Source organism: Empidonax traillii, unplaced genomic scaffold, assembly GCF_003031625.1.
Source record: "Empidonax traillii isolate 1590-97213 ecotype Southwest subspecies unplaced genomic scaffold, ASM303162v1 scaffold1658:size157713, whole genome shotgun sequence".
Taxonomy (NCBI): Eukaryota; Metazoa; Chordata; class Aves; order Passeriformes; family Tyrannidae; genus Empidonax; species Empidonax traillii.
Genome location: NW_020956851.1, coordinates 104,211 through 128,608, shown reverse-complemented (window position 1 = coordinate 128,608; position 24,398 = coordinate 104,211). Strand labels below are relative to the sequence as shown.

The window sequence follows — 24,398 nt, the reverse complement described above, 5'->3', positions numbered from 1 at the left end:
CCCCCTCGCTCCCGCAGCTCCGGCACAACGCGGAGCCCTCAACCCGCGACCCCGGGGCCGCCACCGCGGCAAGGCGGGAGGGAGGCGATGGAGGCACAGCCCAGCCCAGCCCCACCGAACCCTCCCCAGAGCGGGTGGGCAGCGGAGGGCACAGCCGGTGAACCCCCCGCGCCCCTCAGCGCCTCTCCGCGGGGCCGCCCTTGGGTTACCTGCCCAGCGCCGCACCCACGAGCAGCTCCCTCCGCTCTTGCTCCCACTGCCGCCCCGGCGCTGCCCGGGGACCGCCGGGATCCGCTTCCGGCACGGCAAGCAGCGCCCGGGAGGGCGGGCGGAGAAAGAGACAGCGCCGCGCCCTCAGGAGCCCGCGGCCGCCATCTTAACGCCGGGCAGGCTCCCGCCGCGCTGCGGGGCGGGGCCTGGCGCCGCCATCTTTGTGCGGGGCAGCGCTCACGCAGGGCCGGCCGAGGCGCTCGGCGGCGCCATCTTTGATTGGGGCGCGACCTCCCCACCCCGCCCTCCCGCGCCGCGACAGCCGCGCCCGCCTCTGTGTGCGGGTGTGTGTGTGCGGGGCGGCCCGGGAGTGCCCTGCCCTGCCCTGCTCTGCCTGCACTGCATTGCATTGCCTGCATTGCCCTATCCTGGCCTGCCTGCATTGCCCTGCCCCGTCCTGCATTGCCCTGCCCTGCCCCGCCACGGTGCCGCACCGCCCCCGCACCGCCCCCGCACCGGCGCGGCCCCGCAGGCAGGGCTGAGCCCTCAGGGCCCGGCTGCGCTGCGGGCACGGCGCGTCCTCCCGGCGGAGCTGCGGTAAGAGGGGAAGGGCCGCGCTGGGGCGGCGGGCGGTGGCCGGGCCTTGGTGGGGCGGGGGGGGGATGTGCGGGGCAGGACCGGCCGTGAGGCGGCCCCGCAGCCCGCGGGTCCCGGCGGGGGCTGCCGCGGTGCCGGGGGTACCGGCGATCCCTGAAAACAGCGATTTACCCCTAAATTGCTCCGCTCTCCCCCCCCACCCCGCGTTATCCGTTCGCACGGGTGGGCGCGTTTATGAGGGGTAGTGGCGGGGGGAGAAGAGTGCGGGGGTATCACCCAGTGGAAAATCACCGTGGGTTTCGTCTGCAGAGCTCAGGGCTGAGCCCAGGTCGGGAAAATCCTCTTAGCAATATAGAGGTCAGCTCATGGGTTTCTCTGTTGGGGTTTGGAGCGGTGGAAGAAGGAAATGAAGGAAGGGCCGGTGTGCCCCGGAAAGGCAATATAAAATAAAAAATGTCTGGCTCTGTGGAAGGGACATCCCCCTCGATTCAAGCCTTTTTTTTTTTTTTTTTTTTTAAATGGCCTTTCTCTTTGGCGACAGTACTTCATGGCAGGGATAAAAAGGAAAAACAGCTAATGGAAGTGACTTAAAGAAATTGTGTCTTGCTTGAGTGGGTACCTCTTGGTGCATGAGGAGGAGGAGGATCAGGTAATCTCTCACCAGCTTGCTGAAGATGCTTTTGTTATTTACTGGGAAAAGTACCAGGTTTTGTGCTGAACAGATAAAGTAAGTTCTCAATCAGAGTTGGGATTGGCCTTGTCATTTTTATGATTTTTTTTTTTTTTAAACTCTTGTTTAGAGTTGACAGGTTAAAAAAAGGTAGAAATAGGGAGGGATGGGAGATGAAATTCAAACCCTACCTATTGATCAACAGAATATAAAGGAATTTAAGACAAGAAATTGGGAAGATTAACCTTAATTTCACACGCTAAGAAGACTAGATTCAAGTTTGGTAACAGTATTATTTATGTATATTGCTGTGATGATTTCTCTAAAGTTTATAAAGAACACAGTTCTTTAGAAAACTATTAGAAAACTACTAGAAAATTATATGTCTTACAAAGCTGAATATGTCTGGGGCTGTAGCTTCAATGGGCTTATATAGTTTGGAGTGAATGCTGGTGAGTTTTTTCCTGAAGTGTGAAGAATATCAGTGTGGTAAATAATTACTAGAGTTCCAGAGTCCTTTAGTGTTCTAAGTAATTAACTGTTCGGTACAAAATTGCACCGTGTGTCACTCTGGCTTTGCTGCCATTAAAAAAAAATGTGTTAAATGAAACTGTTCCAGTGCATCATTAGTAAAATAACTGAGTGCAATGAAGGAGCCTGAACTTAAAGCTTACTGTTTGATGTGCTGTTATTCAGAGCTGGACAGGCAAAATAATAAAAGCCTCTAATGAAGACACAACTGCTCCTTCATGCAATTGATGTCTTCAGAATAATCCTTTTGTTGTTAAAATCTTCTCTCATCATTCCCTTGCTGAACTCTGTCAAATGATCTGATAAAATGGCTCCATGTTTAGGGCAGCAGTGGAGTATTGATATATTGATATATTTATTTACTGTGACATCTGCTGAAGTGTTCACTGCTGTAACTGGGCAGGTGAAAACATTAATTCGAGACTTTTTGAAGGAATTCCAAATCTGTTTTGTTCCTTTAGGAGACACTGGGCTCCCTGCATGAAGCTAAGATAATTTTCCAGATCAGTTGAGTTCCCCTGGTGTTTGATGGGGTTTTTCTGTGGGTGTCTGTGCATCACAGAAGTCTGTGATGCCGTGGAATTCTGCTGGATGATAAATAAGGTTGCTGGTCATGATGCTTTGAACGATGGTTCTCGTTTCTCTGATGGCTCGGAGGGGGGGGGGAATTTTTTTTGGTCAACGAAAAGACTTAACAGGGACACCAAAAAACCAAGACTGGACTTCAAGACTGCAGAGTTCTGTCCTGGACACGTGGGGAGCGTTTGATGAGATGCTTACTGCATGGACATGGTTGTGAATGGTTGGAGTGGAAACAGGATGGGAGAGCTGGGGCTGTTCCCTGGAGAAGAGAAGGCTCAGGATATCACTGGAGCCATGGAGATAAACTCCAGCTTTGGAACAGGGGGATAAAATCCAGTGCAGCAGGAACTTCCAAAGCAGGGTTTGATTTGGTTTTTAGTTACTGAAAATGCAGAGAAACGACTTCTGAGTTGAGGTCAAGGCAGTGCAGAAGCTGGTGGAGAAGTTGATGCGCTAATGAGCTGCAGCAGAGAGGAAGATAAGCAATCCCTTCAGATGGAGTAGGAAGTGGTGAGATGGAGGAAGGGCAGGGATCGAGGGAGGGGCTACCCTGGGACTGCCAGGACCGAGGTGAAGGATGAGTCACGGGTTTGAAATGAATTTTACAGTTTTAGACTTGCACATGAAATTACACCAACTGTGGTTCTGCAGTTGGGTGTGTTTAGCTACCAGTGTGATGGCAGTGCAGTGAGTTATCAGTGCTGTGAGATGGAAGGAGCTGTGCAAGAATTTTGTCAGCAAAAGGTGAAAGAAAGGCCATTCAGCTTTGTGCAGATAATGCCAGGTGAAGAATCTGTGTCATTCACTGGACTTCCACGAGGGATGCTCTCCGTACGGGCAGGAATAGGGGCCACATCCACAAGGACATGAGCTGGAAGGTGGTTTGGTCTTTCTGATGGTTGTTAAAAGAGGAGAGGTTCAGCCAAGGAGCAGAAAGTGGCATGGGCAGAGCTCCTTCCCAATGAAGATACACACTCACACATGAGATTATACACACGTTAAATATATAATAATATTGTAATACTTATGTTTAAGTAATTGTTTATATGTAAAGAAAATACGTTTAAGTGTATATATGAAGGTATATACCTATTTTTTTCCTATGCAAATAATATATAATGCTTTAATAATATTTGTAAAACAGTATCTCTAGGACTGACACACTGAGTGCTCAGTGTGAGTGACAAGTGTCAGTTTGCTTTTGATATATAATATGTCTGAATCCAGGATGCCTTTGTAAATAAATAAAACCAAGCTAAAGTTTCCTTTATCCTGTGATAAGCCAGCCCTGTGCTCCTGCAGTTGAGCCCTCACAGCTTCAGCACACTTGGCCTGAAAAGTGCAATTTTTATGTCATTGGGGTGCCATGGCAGAGTCCAGGAAGTTAAATAATTAATCCCAATCAGCTCTGCTCCTTTCAGGATCTTGTTACTTTATGCCCTACAAGTCAGCAGGGTTTAGTTTGGGTTAATAGAATCATCTAATTTACTCCAAACAGGCACATTCTTTTAAAAGTTATATATTAGATATCCAATATTGCTCCCTGGTGTGAGGAGTTGGTTTTTACTCATTCTTGCTCCTGCTGGCAGGTGATTCCCTGGTGCTGAAGATTCCAGCCCTGGGATCTCAGGAAACACAACCATGTCATCAGCTGGCAGTGACTGCCCGCACTTGGAGTCGGTTGGGGAGATAACAAAAGAGGAGCTGATCCAGAAATCCCACGTGAGTTGTGGCCATCTCCTCTCTTCCTGTGCTGTTAACTGGTTCAGTTACTTCAGGGACATATTTTAGTGTGGGTTTAGTTGTAAGATGCATTTAAATGTTAAAAATAAGTAAAAATCTTCCCTGCTGGAACAGTCAGGTTTCACCAAAATGTGGGAAGAATAACAGACCTGAGGAAGCTGAAAAACCATTTTCCAGAGCAAGTGATGTTTTAGTGGGACATCATTTCCCAGAGTTAGCACAGCACCAAGCTGGCCTGGATTTTCACTGCCACTGCAGCACTTGGTTGGTTGGGACGTTAATGGAACATTGTACAACTGATTGACTTTGAGTAGAAACTGCGACAAAGGAATTTCTGCTGGAATTTCCTTGGATAACAGTTCTGGTTTTGATAGAGGAGACAGGGTCTGAGAAACTGCCCCTACCTGAACTCCTGGGTTCAAGCAAGTGTTAATAAATGGAACAAAAACAGGTCTTGGAACCCCGTTTTAGGAGCTGGGAGGTGATGAAAAGTCAAACCTTTTCTGTCCATGGTGCTAAATTTGTTTATCTGACAAACAGCAGTGAATTTGCTGCTGAGGAGGACAGCACTTTTCTAACGTTGCATCTTTTTTGTGTAAACCTTTGCAGGTAGTGTCTGCAACAACTAGAAATGTGCAGATCTTCCCTGGCGTTCTATCACTGTCATCTCTTGTTATGTTACATTTATAGGAAAGGGAAAATTTGAGGATTATTATTATTATTATTATTATTATTATTATTATTATAATGTCACGCAATATATGTTTATGCCTTATTTATAAGAACAGCTTTTTTGCTTTAAGATGAAAACTCTTTTATAGTTTTGTCTTGATGGTGTGGTTTGCTGGTGTAGGGAAATGAAATAATACTTTGCTTTTGTGTTTAACTTCAACAGGGCACTTGCCAGGACTGTAAAGTCAGAGGACCCAACCTTTGGGCATGCTTAGAGGTGGGTTGGTTTTAAGAAACATCTATAATGAAATCGGTTTATTTAAGTTATTATTTAAAAGCAAAACTCCTTCTGCAGTTCTTTTGTTTTTAAAGTTATTTACCCTCTGTCGGGTACTTCTTGTAATTTAAGAATAATGTGCTTAAAATGAGATTTTTTTAAATAAGTAATTCTTGAGTTATGATATTTTGCTTCTAAGTTTTGGAGGTTTCTTAAATTTTTGCCCTGGGTGTGTAGATTTAAAAAATAATATTCCTGAGTTAATTAAGTTACTTTCATAAGCCTCTCTTAGCATCTGCAGTAATAACATTTAGCAGTAAATGCTGACTTTTTACAGAATAATACCTACTCTGACTTTTTTATTCTTAAGCAGAACAAAGATAAATTATTTTCAAACTTGTAGAAGGTTGTATAAACGTTCTGCATACTTTGCACAAATTTTGTGCAGTCTTTACCCTGGATACAGTTCTGTCTTAACTGTCCTTTTGCCTTGCTCTTCTACCAAAAAATGTCATTTTCACTGGATTTAAAAAAAAAAACCCAAAAGAAACCCAAAAACCAAAGAAAGAACTCTGAAAATATTGCTACTGATTGATGTGTGATACCAACTGGTAAGCACATGGTTAATTTAGATTTTGAAATGTCTTGAGTTCTTGGGACTTACAGCTCTTTCCAGAGATGGAAATTTTGTCCTGGAGCCTTGACTTCATTTCTTGGCAACTTTAGTGCTGTCAGGAAGGACTCCAGGCTGAGATGCCAACCTTTAGGTGTATATATGAATATTTTGTTAAAAATCCACTTCCTTAGTGTCCTTTGAAGAGGATTATGGTAAAGACGTCAGATTATTTTGCTCCTTCTGTCCATGTTGAAGATGAAGGCAGAAAGAAACAGAGTTAATATCTTTTGTTAGGTGGCTTGGAGTTTAATTCCCTATAAAACCCCTCCTGGGAGCAGGAGGAGGTGTGCAAGGGGTGCATCAGCCCGGCAGGTGGGGAAATGCTGTCAAACATAAACCACATTTGTCATTTCTGATGTCGAGCTCTGAGACCGTCATTGAAAAAAAACTCCCATTTCCTGCCAACGTTTCTGTAGGACAGGCTTGTATTGCAGCAGGACACTTACTGCTGTCACACTGCTCCCCTGGGACGAATTGGCACCCTGTCTCCACCTTTTGCACTAGACAATCCTGGTGAGATGCCAGCATGTCAACTGTCTGTGACTTAACGAACCCCTGGGAGTGTTTACCGCAGTAAATCCACCCCGGTCAGCCGCTCTGTGTAAATTAACCTGCTTGGGGACTGGCACAGATATAACCTGCCCTGCCCTCCTGGGGGGTTGTCTTGACTCGTGCACACGAGGAACTCGTGAAAGCTGCTTGGAGGTTGGATTGGCAGCTGCGAGATTCCAGGCTCGACTCAGCCAAACGTGCTGTGCAGTGAGCGTGGTTAACATCAGCAGTTATCCTGCATGTTGTAATTAGAATGCAGTTCCTGAGCTCTGTGGTGCTGGAAACTCGCATTTAAAGGTGAAGAAACTAACTTGTGGTGAAGCAATACTCTGAGAAATGGGGATAAACAGGCACTGCAGGTGGGGGCATACAGGGATTTTTGGATAAATGTGCCATGTTTGAGGCTGTTGCCATTCAGTGTTTTACTATTTAGATCTTGCATTAACTTTGCATTTTCTGTAACCATCTTTACCGAATGGTGACTTGTAAAAAGTACACGTTGACAGTAAAATGAATAAATATATAAAAATGGCCACAAAATACGTTCCAAACACATTATTTGTCTAACACTGCCCATCAGTGCGAGAAGCTGAGTTAAATCTTGCAGCATTCTTTTTTTTTGCTTTAGGTGATACTGTGCTTTCTGTAATGCTTACTGTGCATGTCTCTTGGTTAATGCAGGACTGCAGCTTTGACGTTTGAGTGAATTTTAAAGGGACTGGCAGTATGTTCCTGTTCTGCAAGCCTCTTTGCCACCCCTTTTTAATTTTAATTCTGTGTCCTTGTCCTTCTCTTGCTCAACAGAACAGGTGCACCTACGTTGGCTGTGGAGAATCCCACGTGGATCACAGCACCACCCACTCCCAGGTAGGTGCATTTACCAGTAACACAGGGAAGTAAAATCAGAGAACTCTGACTTCACTGAAATCACGTATCTAGAATTTTAACAGTCAGTTGTAGCTTGCATTTAATTATTCTGAGTTTCCAAGTCACAGTTTTGGTTTGTGGTCTGTTCTAGGAGACAAAACACTGTCTGACTGTCAACCTCACCACCCTGCGGGTCTGGTGCTATGCCTGCAGTAAGGAAGTGTTCCTGGATAGGAAGCTGGGATCTCACTCTCCACTGCCTGGTGCAAGATTGTCCCACCAAGCTCAAGAAAATAGTGTGCAGGTACTGTTTAACCCAGCTGTGGCTTTGCAGTAAATATTGTGTTTTCTCCCAAGAGAGAGACTGGCTTTTCCTCCATTCTCATGACATTTTTATGAAAATGCAGAGGAATTAATAGGATTTTTTAAAAAGATATTGCCCAGCTTCTGTGTCCTGCCTCTGGGTACTGCTTGCTTCCTGACAATGCTTTTTCATCTTCCTGTCTAATTTGTGGTCTACAATCAGCTGTAAGGCACAGAAAGGCACAGGGTTAAGTTAAGGTTACAAAACTGCAGTAGTTCACCTGTGCTCCCCTGTTCTGCCAGCTCTTGAAAATGTTCCAAAAGTGGGTGAAATATTGGTGCAGAATGTTAAAATTATTGTGTTGGGTTCACGTGGGAAAACACAGAGCAGACTAGAGGTGGAGAGGATGTGTCAGTGCTCTGGGGCAGTTGGGATTGCCAAGGAAAAACGCGGGCAGGATCTGGGGAGTTCATGTTAGTTAATCAAACACAGTATTAGGTGGGATTGCAGACAGGTTGGGGGGGAAATGAGCAAAGCAGATGTGATACAGAGAATTTTAAAATACACAGTTTGGGTTTTGTGACCTGCAGTTTCCATCAGGTTTGTTTAGATTTGGGGGGTTGGTTGGGTTTTGGTTATTTTCTTGTGGTTAGGTTTGTCTTCAGTGGCCTCAGGACTGTTCACTCTGATCATAGATTTTCTAGGTAAGTGTTGTCTTGGAGAAAGTTAGGCAAGTATGTGAAAAAAAAAGTGGTATTTCTTTATTGCATATTTAATGTGTCACATACCAATGACAGGTAAATTGGTTACAATGGTCACAAGGAGAAGGGCAGTCTTTCTAAATGTGGTTTGTTTGAAAAGGGACCAGGATGCCCAGGTCGGACAGAAAGATGGGCAGCTTTTCAATGCATGTAAAGAGGAAAACCCTTTAACATTTTCACTTCAAAGTTTATCATTTAATATGAACATAATCTGATCATTTTCTCATAAAATTCCAGCAGCTCAACTGGAATAGTGCCACTGGAATTTTTTTAAATTTCTATTGTCTGGAAATTCTGGTCACTTGGAATGAAGCTGAGTTCAGGCTTCTGAACTTGTGTTCTATTTACCTGCTTTAATCTTCCAAGGAAGGTTATATATATATATATAATATATTTATAATATATATATATATATACAGAAAAATAAGTAGAACTGAAAACAAAAACCTGGGGGCTCTCTTAGTAAACTTTCTCAGGGTACCTGTGGAGTCCTGGTGCTGTCCCCTCATGTGCAGTGAGATTTCAAAATGAATTCACATAAGTTCTGCATTTGTCGGTAAAATTATACAGGAGCTTAATCAAGAGGAAAAGTGATAAATACAAGCAAAAATAATTTTTTTTCTTTTTCTCCCTGCAAGGATTTTAAAATACCTAGTAATCCCACACTGAAGATTCCACTGGCAGCTGTGTTTGATGACTTGGATATAGAAGTGGAAGAAGATGAATTGAAGACTAGAGGTAATCAAAGCAAAATGCAGTAATTATTGTTTCTTAGAAGTCTCAAATCCTTAGTGATCGCTCAGTTCGTTTCCCATCAGTGATGACAAAATAACTTATTCTAATTTATTCATGGGTTTGGTTTGGCTGGTTCTGGCTGGGCCGGAGTTAATTTTGTGGTGGAGTTAAATTTGTTGGTGGCTGCTGTGTTTTGGATTTGTGCAGGACGCAGTGTCGATGATACAGAGATGTGTCCGTTGTTGACGAGCAGGGCTTGCTCCTCACTCAGCCCCCCCAGTGAGTGGACTGGGGGTGCACGAGGAGCTGGGACAGGGATGTTCCAACCCATATCCTGAGGGAAGAAGGAGGGAAGGGGGGGATTTTAAGGGTTAGGGTGCTTGTCTTCCCAAGTGAGCAGTGCTGGTGATGGAGCCCTGTGTGAATTGTCATCTTCCAGCTCTCCCCCTGCCATCAACCTCCCCTCCCCTCCCTGCTGGCCCTGCTCAGACAGCCTGCCCTGTCCCTTCTGTTGTCTGGCACAGTCATCCTGGATGTGTCATCACCCCCTAATTCACCATCTGCCCTTCCATCATGCAGCCATGTGTTTGATGCCTGGCTGGTTTCTCCAGCCCATGGCTGGATTTGCAGAGCTCTGCATCTCGTCCTGGTGATATTTTGGGGGATGTAACCTTGTAGGAATAATAACCAAGGATATACAATTGCACTGAAGGTCCCAATTTGCATTGATGTGTCTACATTAAGACATTTATCAAACCGAAAGGACGAAACTTCTTTAGCTTTTGATTTTGTTTTAACTCTGTTCTTCAAATTTCTTCTGAAATGCTTTCGGTGAAGCAAAGGGGTCTATTTGAAAGCTTCCCTTGCAATGTTACAGGCTGGGAAAACACAGTGAAAATACCTTCCTGATACATCTGCTGCTGTTAAAAAAAAAAAATGAAAAAAGGAATTTTCAAGAAGTTAAAATCCTATGGCTGTTCTTGTTTTGCAGTTTTAGTCAGAATGATTGTTCTCTCTGTAGCAGGAATTGGAAGGGCAGAATGCAGGTTCAGGTACAGGAAGCAGGACTGTATTTCCATTTAGACAGGTAGAAGGATATTTTAAACCACAGTTTTTAGGTTCTGTGTTTTAGAAAGGTTTTCTTAGTAAGTTTGATTTTTCTGCCCCACTCTGATAAAACAACTGGGGTTGTTCCTGTACTTCAGGAACTGCACAGAGCCATCAGAGTTTATTGCTGAGTGTTTCCACTCCTGCTGATTTTTTTGCTCGAAAATGTTACTGTCTCCTCATACAATTAATTAATTATTTCATTGGTGTGACCTTTTAGTAGCCATGAATAGCACAATAATGATCACAGAAAGAATATATATGTTAATCTTAGCATCATCTGACTGTTAGCAGGAACTTGGGACCGAAGGATAAAGGCTTTGACAAGCTGAGGGTGAGGTGATTGCATCGACAGCACAGCAGAAGTTTAACTGAACAGAAAAATCGTGAGGTGAAACTTAAATACTGAGAAAAATATTTAAATGAAAATCTGCAGGTGTCATTAACCACCAAAAGTTAGTAAGATGAAATACAATCTACCTGTCAACCAAAATCAACCCACTTAGTTACTGTTCCTACTTAGATTAGCACTCTTTAGGAGTCCTGTGTTTATTTACTTACAATTCTGCATTATAAGGGGCACCCCAAGTGTTCCAGGAGTATTCTGATGAGCAGGTATTTTCTAGGAAGTTATTTTCCAGGAAGTTATTTTCCTTAACATGTTTTGGATTGCTGAGCACGTTCATTCTGTTTTTCAGGTCTAACAGGGTTAAAAAACATCGGGAACACTTGTTACATGAATGCAGCTTTACAGGCTCTTTCCAACTGGTAGGGAAAATGATCCTGTGGGAAATGGGGATTTCCTCTTGTATTTTAACCACCTAAAAAAAAAAAAAAATCTTCTGTGTTTTTCTTTTCATTCAGCCCACCTTTGACACACTTTTTTCTGGACTGTGGGGGCTTGGCCAGAACAGATAAGAAACCAGCAATTTGTAAGAGTTACCTCAAGCTGATGACAGAACTCTGGCACAAAAGCAGGTATTGCATCATTTTGGTGATGAAATAATAACAAATAGACCTCCAAAAAAAGATAGAAAATTCCACTTAAATGCTTGCTTTTTAATGGTTATGTATTTAAATCTTTTTTTTTTTTTTTTTTTTTTTTAGGCCTGGATCTGTTGTTCCTACCGGTTTATTTCAAGGAATTAAAACTGTAAATCCAATGTTTCGAGGCTACTCCCAGCAGGTAAAACTGTCTGATGTCTTTTAAATCCACTGAAAAGCTGAGGCAGAAATCTAAAATTGGAGACCATATTTGTTTAAAGCAAATGCCCTGTAAATTTGAGTTGATGTGCTTCAAATGCAGATTATCTGAAATGGAACAATCAGCAGTTAAGTCAGGTTAAACAAGATAAAGGTATTCAGAAATAACAGATTATTTTGATGTATTTCTCTACCAATGATGCTTTTTTTTTTTTTTAAATTAAATAATATGTAATTAGAAAAGCTTAGCAGTACCTTCCAGGGGTCTGTGTTTATTAAAGGGAATTTTGCTGATTCAGTTGGTGTGCTTCATATTTGTGGAGTGGAGGATTAGAACACATATTTTAATGATCAAATGCTGCATGGGGCTGTCAAGTCATTGTCCAATCTTCAGGGAGAAAAAAGGAATTATATATATTATTATATATATATTTTTTTGTAAAAGGATTGCCAGCAAAGTAGGGGTTTTTTATTACCCAGACCTCAAACTCAAGCCTGAAAGTTGTAATTTCGAAGAAAAAGAACATTTTTTTGCTTAATAATTACTATGATGGATGGGAATGCTGAAATCAGAATGATGAACCCCCAAAATCCAAAAAGGAGCCCAGGAGACAGCAGAAGCAGCAGTGGTTGCCCAGAAAAGGCTGGTTTTTCTCACATGCTTTGTTAGAGGTTCTCTGTTGCCCAGGGCAGTTGGGGACTCTTGTTGAGGCTTTGGAAGAAGAATTAAAATCTTGTTGACAAATGGCTGTAGGAAGTGGGTGTGGTCATTATTCTTTAACAGCCAGCTGTAGTTTATTTTTATATATATGTAATTCATTTTCATTATCTGTATCTTTTCCTGATAATTACTTTAACATGTTCCGAGTCCAAATGGCCTGGGAACGTAAACCTTGTTCCAAATCCTAGGATGCCCAAGAATTCCTGCGTTGTCTGATGGATCTGCTGCACGAGGAGCTCAAAGAGCCGGTGGTGGAAGTGGAAGATTCCCAACCTCTGAGCGCTGAGGAGAGCATGGAGGAGGACAAGAGCCAGTCAGAGCTCAGCTTCCAGCCCTGTGAATCCTGTGGCAACTGTGAGAAAGCAGACAGCGAGGCAATTTTCAAACCTGTGCTGGAGGATCCTGCAGAAACAACCATGTTGATCCAGGAGGACGACAACAACTCGGTCACATCCAAAGACTGGCAGAAAGAGAAAGGACCAAGCAACAAGCTGAAAAGAGCAAACTCCCTGGAAGACTTGGAAAAAGACACAAACACCGCTGCAGACGCCACTGAATTCCTGAATAATCAAACTGTCAAAGTGCAGATACACAGCAGGTTCTCAGGTAATGCATTAGTGGAGTCCCATTGTTAGCCAGGATATCTGTGGAAGTGGAAGTGAGTTAGAGAAGATATTAGAGGTGTAGGTCAAGCGGGGTGGGTGATTTGATTGTAAACAATGTACCTATTCGTTTATTTTTTCCAGTTCAGGTGTCCTGAATTCGATTTTAATTCCCTTGAAAAGCCATCAGTTTGTACTGGGTGAGGTTTCAGATAGTCCAGGAGGGTGGGATTTTCTGGTTTTGTTCTCGAGTTCAAAGGCACTGAAATGGTGCCTGAATGTCCAGTGACCCGGCACTGTGGTCAGTTGGGTTCCACGATCATTGTGCCTGTTCATTCTGCAGTCATTTTTCCCCTAGACTTTATGCAATAATGGCAGTATTAATTGCAGAATACATCAATGATGTCCACATGAGTGACGTGTCTGCAGCCCCAACCCCCTCAGCAGCAGAGGGGATGAACCCACGCTTATCAAACAGCCCTCCCAAATCCTTCTCATCCTGCTCTTCGCTGGCCCCAGTCCACAAAAAAGGTACAGGCCCTTTATTTCCTCCCCCTGCAATGATTTCCTCGGTGTTGCAGTTTTCATGTCTTGTGTAACAATGCAGTGCTGTTCTTGGAGGGGGTTTTTATGGCCTATTTCTCGTGGGGAGAGAGAAGAGAGCGTTATGTAAGCTGGACATAAAACATCCCTGCTGTAGTTCTGTAATATTCTGGTTCTCCTGAAGCATGAATAACACTTAACCTCTGTTTTGGGAGGGTGGAATAACACTTTTAGACAATTTTCTCAATGGGTTTGAAGAGAGGAGAAACGTGTAAGAAGGTAGCACCCCCAGAGCCAAAACCTCATGCAACTTTAATATTGTGATCCTCTGTGATTCAGCAAGCTGTCCAGGGGAAGTTCTGATCATCTTCATGTCGTCCTTTGAATGCTTTAATTGGGTGTTGAGTGACAGTGGTTTAATGGACTTCAATCAGTGACATCCCTCTGGTTTGCTGTTCAGTTGTTCAGCAGTTCTGACACTCCACCTGTGCTCCTGTCTCCACTTTGGGCTTCACCACTACAGGAGAGTTTCAGATAAACTGAAGCAGGAGAGGTTGAAAACCCTGTTTTATTTTAATAACCTGGAGTTAGGCTGCACTCCAGAGCTGCATTTATTGTGCCCCAGCCCCCTGTGATTGGTGTTGGGATACAGGAACCTTGTGTGTGAGCTCTGCAGCCCAACGTGGCTAAAACCTGCTGGGGAGTTGGGATCAGATGAAGTGTCAGGCAGCATTTTTGACTTTCCCCCTCGGGGGATTGCTGCCAGGATGAGTCTCGTGGCTGTGGGTATCAAAACTGGCAGTTGGAGTTCTCTTGACAGAGGCAAAATTTGCTGATATTTGTCCCCCATAAACTGCATGAGGAACCCACGTGTACTGACTGGCACTGGCAGCAGTCTGGTGGGGAGATTTCTACGAAATATTTAGTAAATAGCAATCAGGGCTTGGCTCATCGTTTAACCCTAAATATGTGTGACTTGCAGCGATGCAAAGTTGAAGGGAATCAGATCTGCTGTGTTTTGATTGACTGCAGCATTTCATTTCTGTCCTTTCGCAGTTCCAGCCGTGTCCTCCCCCAAGAGGAAGAGGCGCAAGAGGTACAGGAGTGTCATCTCTGACATATTTGATGGCACCATCATCAGCTCGGTGCAGTGCTTGACTTGTGACCGGGTGAGTGAGGAGAGGAAGTGCCTTTGTGTTCTTTTGAGGTGGTTTTGTGTTTGTTTACTCAGATTGCTGGAGTAGCTGCCACCAGCACTTGGTGCTTAGCACAGCTGGTGTTCGCTGAGCTGGGTGTTTACTCAGAGCTGCAGATAACATTGTGAGGATTAGCAAGGGTGGAGAAAGAGCCTTGCTCTCCAACTTCACTTAGGTAGGATTAGTTTTTAATAATAGTCTCAGTTTCCCAATCTCCTCAATATCTGCTGCTGTCCTGAGTTCTCAGGTACCTGTTGTTGCAAACAAAAGATAAGACAGAAGTCTGATCATACTGCTGGAACAGTCTTGTCAGGTAGATTGGGGTTAACATAATTCATATCTCTCATAAAATCCCAGTTAAAGACACTTTTACAGGTGATAGGAGTCATTAGTTGCTGTCTGAAGTTGTCCTCTACAGCAAGATGTGGGGCAACATAGGGAAAATAGTTGTTGGGTTTTTTTCTCCTTATTTATCATTCATTTGCTAGCCTGTGGAATTTTCAGTTGTACAATGACTTAGGAGCTACCGGTGAACTTCAGAGAATTGAATTTAATTGCAGTTTCTCTTGTGTTAACTCCACCGTGTTTCATCTGTTTCCTTTTTTTAGCTCTCTGTAACTCTGGAGACCTTTCAGGATCTGTCCTTGCCTATTCCAGGGAAGGAAGATCTTGCTAAACTCCACTCTGCAAGCCATCAGACATCTCTGGTCAAGACAGGGTCATGTGGAGAAGCCTATGCCCCCCAGGGCTGGATAGCCTTTTTTATGGAATATTTCAAAAGGTAAACAATATTTACCTTGTTTGGTTCAGCTGCCTATTTTGACATTCTAGTTTCTGCTCTTCTGGCAGAACATTTGTTGGTTTTCTTTCTTCTCTGTCAATGATGTTTCAGGTTTGTTGTCTCATGTGTTCCTAGCTGGTTTTGGGGTCCAGTTGTAACCTTACAAGATTGTCTTGCTGCCTTTTTCGCCAGAGATGAGCTCAAGGGTAAGAGGTTCATTCCATCAACACCTTTCTTCTGGGTTTGTTTTTTTTTTTTATCCTCCTATCCCAATAAGATGATTAATATCTTCTTAGCTTGATTCAATTAAGCAGAGGCCACCTGTTAGGCTGTTGTTCTTTTGGGATCATTCCTTTCCAAAAGGTAAGCTGCTCACTCACTTGAATATTTGAGATAAGAAATGCCCCTGAAAGCTGCTTTAGAAATGTCAAGTACATCTGAATTTGGTTTAGTGAAATTCTATAAACTGGAGGTTCATAAAAATGTCAAAGCCCACGATATTAATAGTCATTTTCATAAGCTTAATATGGACCTAATGAATTATTTCCCTTTTAAACGACTTAGCATCATCCCTTTAGATTATGCTGCTTTTATAGTGGAAAATATAAAACCTAAGAAGCTTTCTCTGTAGCTGCTGTGTCAACTCTCTTACAGCTGTTAAATATTGAACGCAACCCAAAGATAAATCCCTTTGGAATGTTTAAATGTATGCACTTGAAGGATGTAACTGTTTGGATTTGGAGCATAATGGCTGAATTTCTTCTCCCTGACATTTGCAGGTGATAACATGTACAGCTGTGGAAGGTGTAAAAAGTAGGTTGGCTTTTACCTTTGTTTTAAAACTTGGAGGTCTTTTAATGTCCCTGTTAGTCAAGAGGCATTTATTTCTGCTCATCTTTTGATATTGCCCTGTTTAGTGTGGTTTTTTTTTTCCTCTTTTGCTGAATAATCAGCTCTCATGGAAACCAAAGTTCTTTCCTTTGTGCCAAGAGAAAGTGTTTGCTACTTGGGCCTTGATGATCTGTGTTTGCTGCTTTCAATTTTCCAGCAGTTACAGATTGTCTTGTCTCCTAAAGCATCATTATTTGTATCATCTTGGCTAATCCATAGTCTAGATTCCAGAAATATTTTGGGTTTATTATATCATGTCCAGCCCAGACTTTTCCTGATCTGGCACAATGAAATAAAAAGTTTTCAGAGCTAAGCGCTGGTTGTTTTTGTTGTGTTCTGTTCTCTTTGCTTAGGTTAAGAAATGGAGTGAAATTCTGCAAAGTGCAAAAATTTCCTGAGGTACAGTTACTACTTTCAAGCGCTTTTTCTGCATGATTAGGAGCGTGCTAAGGCTGATGAGCTGTGTGGAGTAAATTGTGCTTATAATGCTGATGAAAGCCTGTCTTCATATTGGCATTTGTTTAAGAACGTTCGAGCGATATTTGATTCTTCACCCTGTAAGAAAATGACTCTTGTAAATGCCAAGTGGAGTTACAGGAATGGGATTTTCCCGTGCTGTTACTGTCAGCTTTCAAACAGTAACAACATTTGTATTTATATTATTATATATACTACTATTTACACTGCAGGGCATAGAGTTAAACACCACAGGCAGGCTGGAGATCTTTTTCTAGAAGTGACACTGGGAACTTTATGTTTTAAAAGTAATCCAGTCTTGTGCTTCGAAGTATGAGTTGGTGGCTGCAATAATCAGGAAGGATCAATGTCCCTCGTGCCAGGATTGTGCACTGAGGAAGAGGACAGGTGTGTTGTTCACTGCTGCCTCAGTGTTGGAAGCCACAATTATTTACAAAAAAATAATCAGTGGAACACACAGCTTGGGAATAGTTGCTTCAGGTCACAGGGAGAAGGATTCCTGGGCTGATAAACAGTTCAGTTATTTACACCAAACAGCCTGTGCAGTTCCTGTTCCTGACTGAGCCTGTCCCTCCTCCCCCCCAGATCCTGTGCATCCATCTCAAGAGGTTCCGCCACGAGCTGATGTTCTCCACCAAGATCGGCACCCACGTGTCCTTCCCCCTGGAGGGGCTGGACCTCCAGCCCTTCCTGGCCAAGGACAGCCCAGCTCAGATTGTCACCTACGACCTGCTGTCTGTCATCTGCCACCACGGCACTGCCAGCAGTGAGTACCAGCTCCCTTCTTTGGGAGGGGGTTCCATTGACTGCACGGTGAATGGATAATCTGCCTTACTTACTTACTTTTTTGGGAAGGGCTTACAAACCATCCCAGGGGAGCCAGGAATTTTTTAAAAAGGTGGATTATCATTGCCATTTATCCCCCCAAAACCAGGCAGGAACTGCTCTTGGTGGGTAGTGATGTAAGGAGCTGAATAAACATGTTATTGCTACGTGTCAAGGTCACATCTGCCCAGATGCTTTTAATATTTGTAAGATTTGGAAAACAGGAGAAAGAGACCTTTTAAGCCAGTAAGTTCGTAGATTATTGTAGAAGTTACCCCCTCATATTTCTCAAACTTGAGGTATCCATAGTTTGAATGAAGTTTTTTTTCTTTTTTTTTCTGGATGCCTTTTTAACTTCCATTTAGTGCTTGCTGATGGTGCTTCACATCATCAGTTTAGCCCATACTTCATCATTTACCTACTGGCAGCTGGACATGCTGAAAGCAGTGGTGTTCAACTCCCCAGTGACAGAAAGACAGGAAAAAAAGCTGATGTTGAGTTACAAAGAAGATATTCCAGTTTTATCTGCTAACGATTCTGTGTTTCTCCCGCTTAAAACTTGATTTTTTTTGTGGTTGTTTTTTTAGGACTTCCCTCCTTTTCATTTAGTGCAGAGTAAAATGCTCTCTTTTTACCCAGCTCTTTCTTGTGCCCCTGCAGGTGGACATTACATAGCTTACTGTCGCAACAACCTGAACAATCTGTGGTACGAGTTTGATGACCAGAGCGTCACAGAGGTGTCAGAATCCACAGTGCAGAATGCAGAAGCCTATGTTCTCTTCTACAGGTAAGAAATTCAAAAGATGATCGTATCTTTTAAGTCAGATATGGAACTACATTTTTAAGCATTGGGGGCAGCTTTTTTTTTTTAACTGCCCCCCAAGAATTGTTATGGAACAATTTGACCAACCAGAAAAGCCTGTGCTGGAGAGAAACTCAATCCTTCAGTTATGTCCTTAATATTTATCAGTGCTAAAACATAGGGAAGTTAAAATGAAAATGAAACCTGCCCAGATAAAGCACAGTGAGGTAAATGGAGTTGAAGCAGGAGTTAGAACTTGCCAGCAGTTACCTCGTTCTCATTTAGAGGGAGGGGATTCTGCTCAAGGGGAGGTTTTACACACAAAAGGTTTTTAATTGTTAGAGCTGGAATTGTGCAAAGGCTTTTTCAGGTTGGGGTGTGGAACAGCAGAGGTTTTACTGCCTTGGAATTGAATGTCAGGGAATTTATAAGCATGGAAAAGTGAGATGTTGTTAATCATCTTCAGTGTAAGGGATTTAATATTCCAACTTTTAAGGGTTTTGTTAAATAATTTTGATCTGAATTTAAACAATTAATGAATTTTAGTTGGGTTGCCAGCCTTTGTTTTCTCCTGCTGTTCAATCTTGTTGTGCTGTGCTGTAAATTGCCCTGCTGCTCTGTGTGTTGGGGACAGGAAGAGCAGCGAGGAGGCTCAGAGGGAGAGGAGGAGGATCTCGAGCCTGCTGAGCATGATGGAACCCAGCCTGCTGCAGTTCTACATCTCCAGGCAGTGGCTGAACAAATTCAAGACCTTTGCAGAGCCAGGACCAATTTCAAACCATGACTTTCTGTGTGTGCATGGAGGTGAGATTGTCCCTGGGAATCATTTCAAAACAATTTTTCAGCTCCTGGCCATGAACTGGGGGTGGGGGGGGTGTGCACTTCTTTTGTTTAAAGGAATTTGACTCTGCTAAGTTCATATTGTAAATTCTTAGGTAAATTATAACTTCTAAGTGAACTATTTGTCTTATTTTAGTAGCTGACTAATGGGAAATGATACTGTGTGAAGTTACCCGAATTTTTTCCTCTCCTCTGCACGTTTGGTTTTGGTTTTAAACTCCCTTCATTCTCAGAGAGGATCAGCTTGGCTCACCTGCTAAAAAACAAGTGTATTCCCATTCAACACTGCCAGCTCTGCCAGCCCCTCTTTTTCTGCCTTCCTGAACATTTCCCTGCTTTCAGGAACTCATGGTTGAAGTAATTCCAAAAGGTCCACAGCAAAGAAGGGAATTTGGAGTAGATATTTTGGTAATGTGTCCACATGCACAAACGAAGTGTTTAATCACTAACCTTTTAACTGGATAGCTTCAGCTTTTTGAAATCAGTATCTAAATTGGATTCTAGCTCTTTAATTTTTGCCATTCATGGAGTTTGCTCCTGCTTTTCTTTATAAACTTTTCAGCTTCATGAAAGGCTAAAATTTAGAGTGGTCTCTGTAAATACAGTAATAGGTTATACTGTGATAGAACTTGTTTCATGTGATTTCTCTGAATTCACTGACAGCTTCTATTTTATTTATTTTGATTGCTTGATTTTCTTGTTTGTTTTTTCTCCTGCTGCAGGTGTTCCCCCACACAAAGCCACCTTCATAGAGGACCTGGTTGTGATGCTACCTCAAAATATATGGGATAATCTGTATAGCAGGTAAGTTTGGAACCATCACTGATTAAAAAAAAAAAACCCAGTGCTGCAGTTTGAGAGCAAATAACGTGCCAAGCAGCAACATCAGACCTCAGAATCAGTGTCTGAGGAAAGAAAAATTACTCCAGGCACAAAGCTGAGGGAAAGGCTCGAAAAAAGCCAATTAATTTAATTTTCTTGTGCAAAGCAGTGCTAAAAGGCTCTATAAAGTGGGGTGTTATTGGGGTATTTCAATATTAAACCACTAAACATGTATGGTATGTCCAAAATAACCAAAGTAGGGCAGCAAATGCTTTGAAAGAGCTCTCTGTGTCTCAGCTTCCTGTTCTCTTTTTGGCTGGACACAGCTTGGCTTTCCTGTTGGCCTGGAATTCCCAGCCTGCCAGCTCTGCTCCAGAATAACTCATTTTGTATTGATGTTTTAAGGTTTCAGTGGACAGAAATGAGAAATAAAAGCAGGGCTGTTTGCAGCTTATTTCCACTTTTCCTGTGCGTAGTGAATTTTTCTTCCCCTGTCCATTTTCTGTGTGCAAAAGTTTAATCTGAAGGAAAACGTTTTTGAACTTCCCATTGATCTGCCTTGTCTGTAAATACCTTTAACAAGAGGCCAAACTTGAATCATGTGATAGAAAAGTCACAGAGATTATCCAAACTATCACAGGGGTCCTCCAGATCCTGAGAGTGATGTGTCAGGAAAGAAAATATGAATTTAGAAAAGAGCTGTGAATTGTTATTACTCGACATGGTGTTTTTCACAAGGTTAATGCCCTTTTTTTTTTTTAACTTCCACTGCAGATATGGAGGAGGCCCAGCTGTGAACCATCTGTATGTTTGTCACACCTGCCAAATAGAGGCTGAAAGAATTGAGAAAAGGAGGAAAAATGAATTGGAGATGTTTATTCGGGTAAAAAAGTAAACATTTCTCCATTCTGCTGTTTCCTGACTGGCCCCAGGGCATTCCCAGGATTGCACAGGAGAGTCCCAAACAAATGGACTTCATCCAATGTCTGTGTACCTGTGCACAGTCACTTCATTCCTGGTGGCAGCACTAATGTCCTTGTGATCTCCCAGATAATTTACATGGAAATGTGCTTTTAATGTGTTTCCCAAATGGCTTTTTTATGGTGTTTTTTATAGAGCAGTTTGTTCTTTACACACTGCCAGTGGTCTGTGCTGTGCAAAAGCTTAAGGACAATAATTCTGCGCCAACAAAAATGTAATCAGAACCTTTGGTTCTAATTTAAAAAAAAAAAAAAGGCATTAGGCACATAAATGTAAGTAGTTCAGTGTGAAGTAAATATGGATCTGTAAAATTAATATCGAGGAGCTGCTGTGTTTTCCATGGGTTGGATGATTATGTGCTGGAATCTGAGTGGTAAAATCTAAAGATTGCTTTAGGGGATGGTTGCAAAACTTGCTCCATCTGAAACCTTCACAAGTTGTGTCGATGCTTTAGGTTCGTGACTTCAGAGGGGGAGGTGTGCCTGTGTTACTGCAGAGCTGAGAAGATCGTGGGTTTAAAGGTTTAAATGACTTCTTGTTTGTTTCTGAATAAGACTGTGAAAAGATCTGTAAGTCAGGACAGGTCCCAGTGCTTTAGATCAGCATGCCTGGCTTGGACCTGCTCTGCCACCTGCTCCAAATGGCAGGGGTGACACAAAGAACCTTCCAGAAAATGATGGAGAGACTCTTGGAAAACCCTGTTTTGTTTTAAAATGTTCTCTAGCAGCATAATGTTAATAATTACAGCCCTGAAAAGAATTCAGTGGTTTAAAGAAAAAAAAAAAAAACACACGAAAACTGCTTTATTTTTTTTTTCCTTTTAGCTGAACAGAGCATTCCAAGAAGAGGAATCTCCATCCACATTTTACTGCATCAGCATGCACTGGTTCAGAGAGTGGGAAGCATTTGTGAAGGGCAAAGACAGTGGTGAGTTGTGCTCCAGTTCAGAACACAGGGGATGGTTTGGGGTGGTTTGACAGGTTGCAGATAAATCATTCCCAGCAATGGGATAATGGGGCAGTTGTGGAAAGAAAGTTGCCTGTTTGCTGCAGCAGAAAATTGTATCCAAGTGCAAGGGGGGATGGATTTTGCTGTGCAAAGTGGCAGATAAAGCTGCAGCTTGTGCAGGAGAGGTAGCTCAGTTACACTGGGGGGATGATGTAACTTCAGGTGCCTTTAAAATGGAAATGGAAACACTGCAAAAATGTTCTCCAGTCTTGTCCCAGTCTGCCTTAGGACAGCTTTGCTAGGGGTAAGAGTTAGGATTAATCTGGGGTTTACATTGCTTGAAGATTTCCTGCAATCAGAAATGCCTCGGGAAAACGTGCTGCTGATTAAAAACCTGATTTTCCCCACTCAGACCATGCTGTTGAGCAGCACAAGGACAAGCAGTGACCAAAGGAGCTGCTTCTCCTCCCATTTACAAACAGAACCTCCAAGCTGCTGGTTTGTTTTCAGCTCTCCCAGTTTTCCTGTTTGTTTTTCTGTCACCCCAGATCCTCCAGGTCCCATTGATAATGCCAAGATTGCAGTGACCAAATGTGGCAACGCCGTGCTGAAACAAGGTGGGTGTGTCCAGCATTGCTGCAGCTTTGGGAATTTGGGTGTATTTGCTGGAATTTGGAAATCTGGTGCTTTTATTGCTGCTGTAAAATGGCAGTTCTAGTGAATCTGTGCTGTGCTTGTCCTAATAATAATAATTGTTGTTCCTGAGTACCAAGAGCTACCGGTTGTCAGCTTCATTGACAGACATTAGAAAAGATGTTTGTTACAGGACTTGTGCTTTATGCAGGTATGTGTAATTTAGAGCAGGTGGTTGTAAGAAGCAAGAGGTATAAAATTAACACAAAACAGACAATTGGGTTTGGCAGTTGGGGCAAGATAAAGCACAAATGCAGTTTACAGTTTTAAATTGGAATCCGTATTGTTTTTTATCTTTTTGTATCTCTTATGGGCTTATTTAATTACTATTCAGAATAATTATTTTATTATTTTTTAAAACATTTTTCAGGTGCAGATTCTGGACAAATATCTGAAGAAACATGGAATTTTCTCCAGTCAATCTATGGTGGAGGTCCAGAGATTATCCTCAGACCCCCTGTTCCTCCAGCTGAACCTGATATACTGCAGACAGAGGAGAAGATTGAATTAGAAACTCATGGTCTGTAGCTCCTGACAGAAAGATGAACTTGTAAGGAATCCAGCTTTTCCTTACAAAATGCCCCAAATGCATTCCTAAAAGTTTGATTCCCTTATGCTGGAGGCACAGCTCCCTGGGCATTCCATTCACTGCAGATTAGTAAGTTGAAATCTGCAGTGCAATCTGGTGAAATAGCAGCTGTGTCTCGTGTTTTGAAAGCCACGTGGTTTGTACACTTTGGAATGTTTGGTCAATGGATTAAAAAAAAAAAAAGATGTAATTTTTGAATTTATAAATAATCCTGTTCCATCCTTAGACATGAAAAACAGGGACAGATTTTAGAGATGTTCAGTAACCCTTCTGATAGCCACAAACTTCTGCCTGTCCTGATTGGTACAGTCTGGACAAAGCCAGCTGTGGGAGGAGTGGATCTGAAATGCACTGGAATCAGTGATAAAAAGGATTTTCATTTCCTAAACGCTCAGGAAAAAAAAAAGAATTGTCACTTCTTTTGCACTGTAAGTATGTGAAATGGGTAGGATATAACAAATACTCGCTGTGTTTGGGTGGATCAAACATTAGTGTAGGCTGAAGAATGTTTTAGGCAGCAAATGTCATAACTTATTACCTTTTCCATCTTATTATAGTCCTCTGTAACTCTCCAAACCTGGCTAGTGTCTTCAATGTGGCAAAAAAAGATTTAGTCTTCTCTAGGGTAACCTTTGAGAGCATGAAGTGTGAAATGTAAAATTATGATGGACGTGAGTGATATAAATTGCAGGAAATGAAGTCGTCTGGTCTCGTGAATTACATCCCTAAGCGTTTCACTCTGGAGGGTTTGATTGTGTTGTGGCAAATTTCCCTTGGCATGATGACCTTTAATGTCAGAGGCTGGATGAAATGTATATATTGCAAAGCTTCATGGAATGAATTCTACTGGAATGCAGAATGGCACTTGCTCGTGGTTTTGCCTGATACTGTTACCAAATAAGCAGCATTATTCCAGACTGGATCAATAAAAACAACTGACCTGTGGAATAGGTGGGGGGAGCTTTTCTAAATGTTTTTCATTTGTTTTGTGAATATAAACCCTCTGAAGTGCTGTGGGGGGCTGCTCTCACACCCATACAAGCGCTGGTAGGAAGGGGTGGCAGCTCTGTCTGGAAGGAACTCTTGGTTTCTTCCTCAGCCCACCTGACAAGGACACAGCTGAAAACACAGTGCTGCAAGTAAGACTTGGCACCAGTCAGTGGGAACGCTCTGATCTTGGCCTGGGGAAAGCTCTTCTAA

General features: G+C 42.7%; 1 protein-coding gene across 6 annotated transcripts; it reads left to right on the top strand.

Moving 5' to 3' along the window:
* Positions 1 to 714: 714 nt before the first annotated feature.
* USP33 (ubiquitin specific peptidase 33) lies at positions 715 to 23,467 on the top strand. Of its 6 annotated transcripts, none has more exons than XM_027908217.1 (24): positions 715 to 807; positions 4,180 to 4,312; positions 5,229 to 5,282; positions 7,315 to 7,377; positions 7,529 to 7,681; positions 9,081 to 9,180; positions 10,983 to 11,052; positions 11,149 to 11,262; positions 11,392 to 11,470; positions 12,397 to 12,814; positions 13,201 to 13,341; positions 14,410 to 14,522; positions 15,158 to 15,330; positions 15,433 to 15,536; positions 16,110 to 16,143; positions 16,575 to 16,620; positions 17,284 to 17,464; positions 18,184 to 18,310; positions 18,960 to 19,129; positions 19,888 to 19,969; positions 20,762 to 20,870; positions 21,793 to 21,895; positions 22,465 to 22,533; positions 22,980 to 23,467. In XM_027908217.1, exons 2-24 carry the CDS (start codon positions 4,232 to 4,234, stop codon positions 23,135 to 23,137), a joined length of 2,742 nt encoding a protein of 913 aa, XP_027764018.1. In that variant the 5' UTR covers positions 715 to 807; positions 4,180 to 4,231; the 3' UTR covers positions 23,138 to 23,467. The 6 variants fall into 6 exon arrangements, with proteins under 6 accessions (XP_027764018.1, XP_027764017.1, XP_027764021.1 ...); XM_027908216.1 differs by lacking the exon at positions 715 to 807 and adding an exon at positions 1,360 to 1,534; XM_027908220.1 differs by lacking the exon at positions 715 to 807 and having other exon boundaries at positions 4,116 to 4,312; positions 15,466 to 15,536.
* The last annotated feature ends 931 nt before the right edge of the window (positions 23,468 to 24,398 follow it).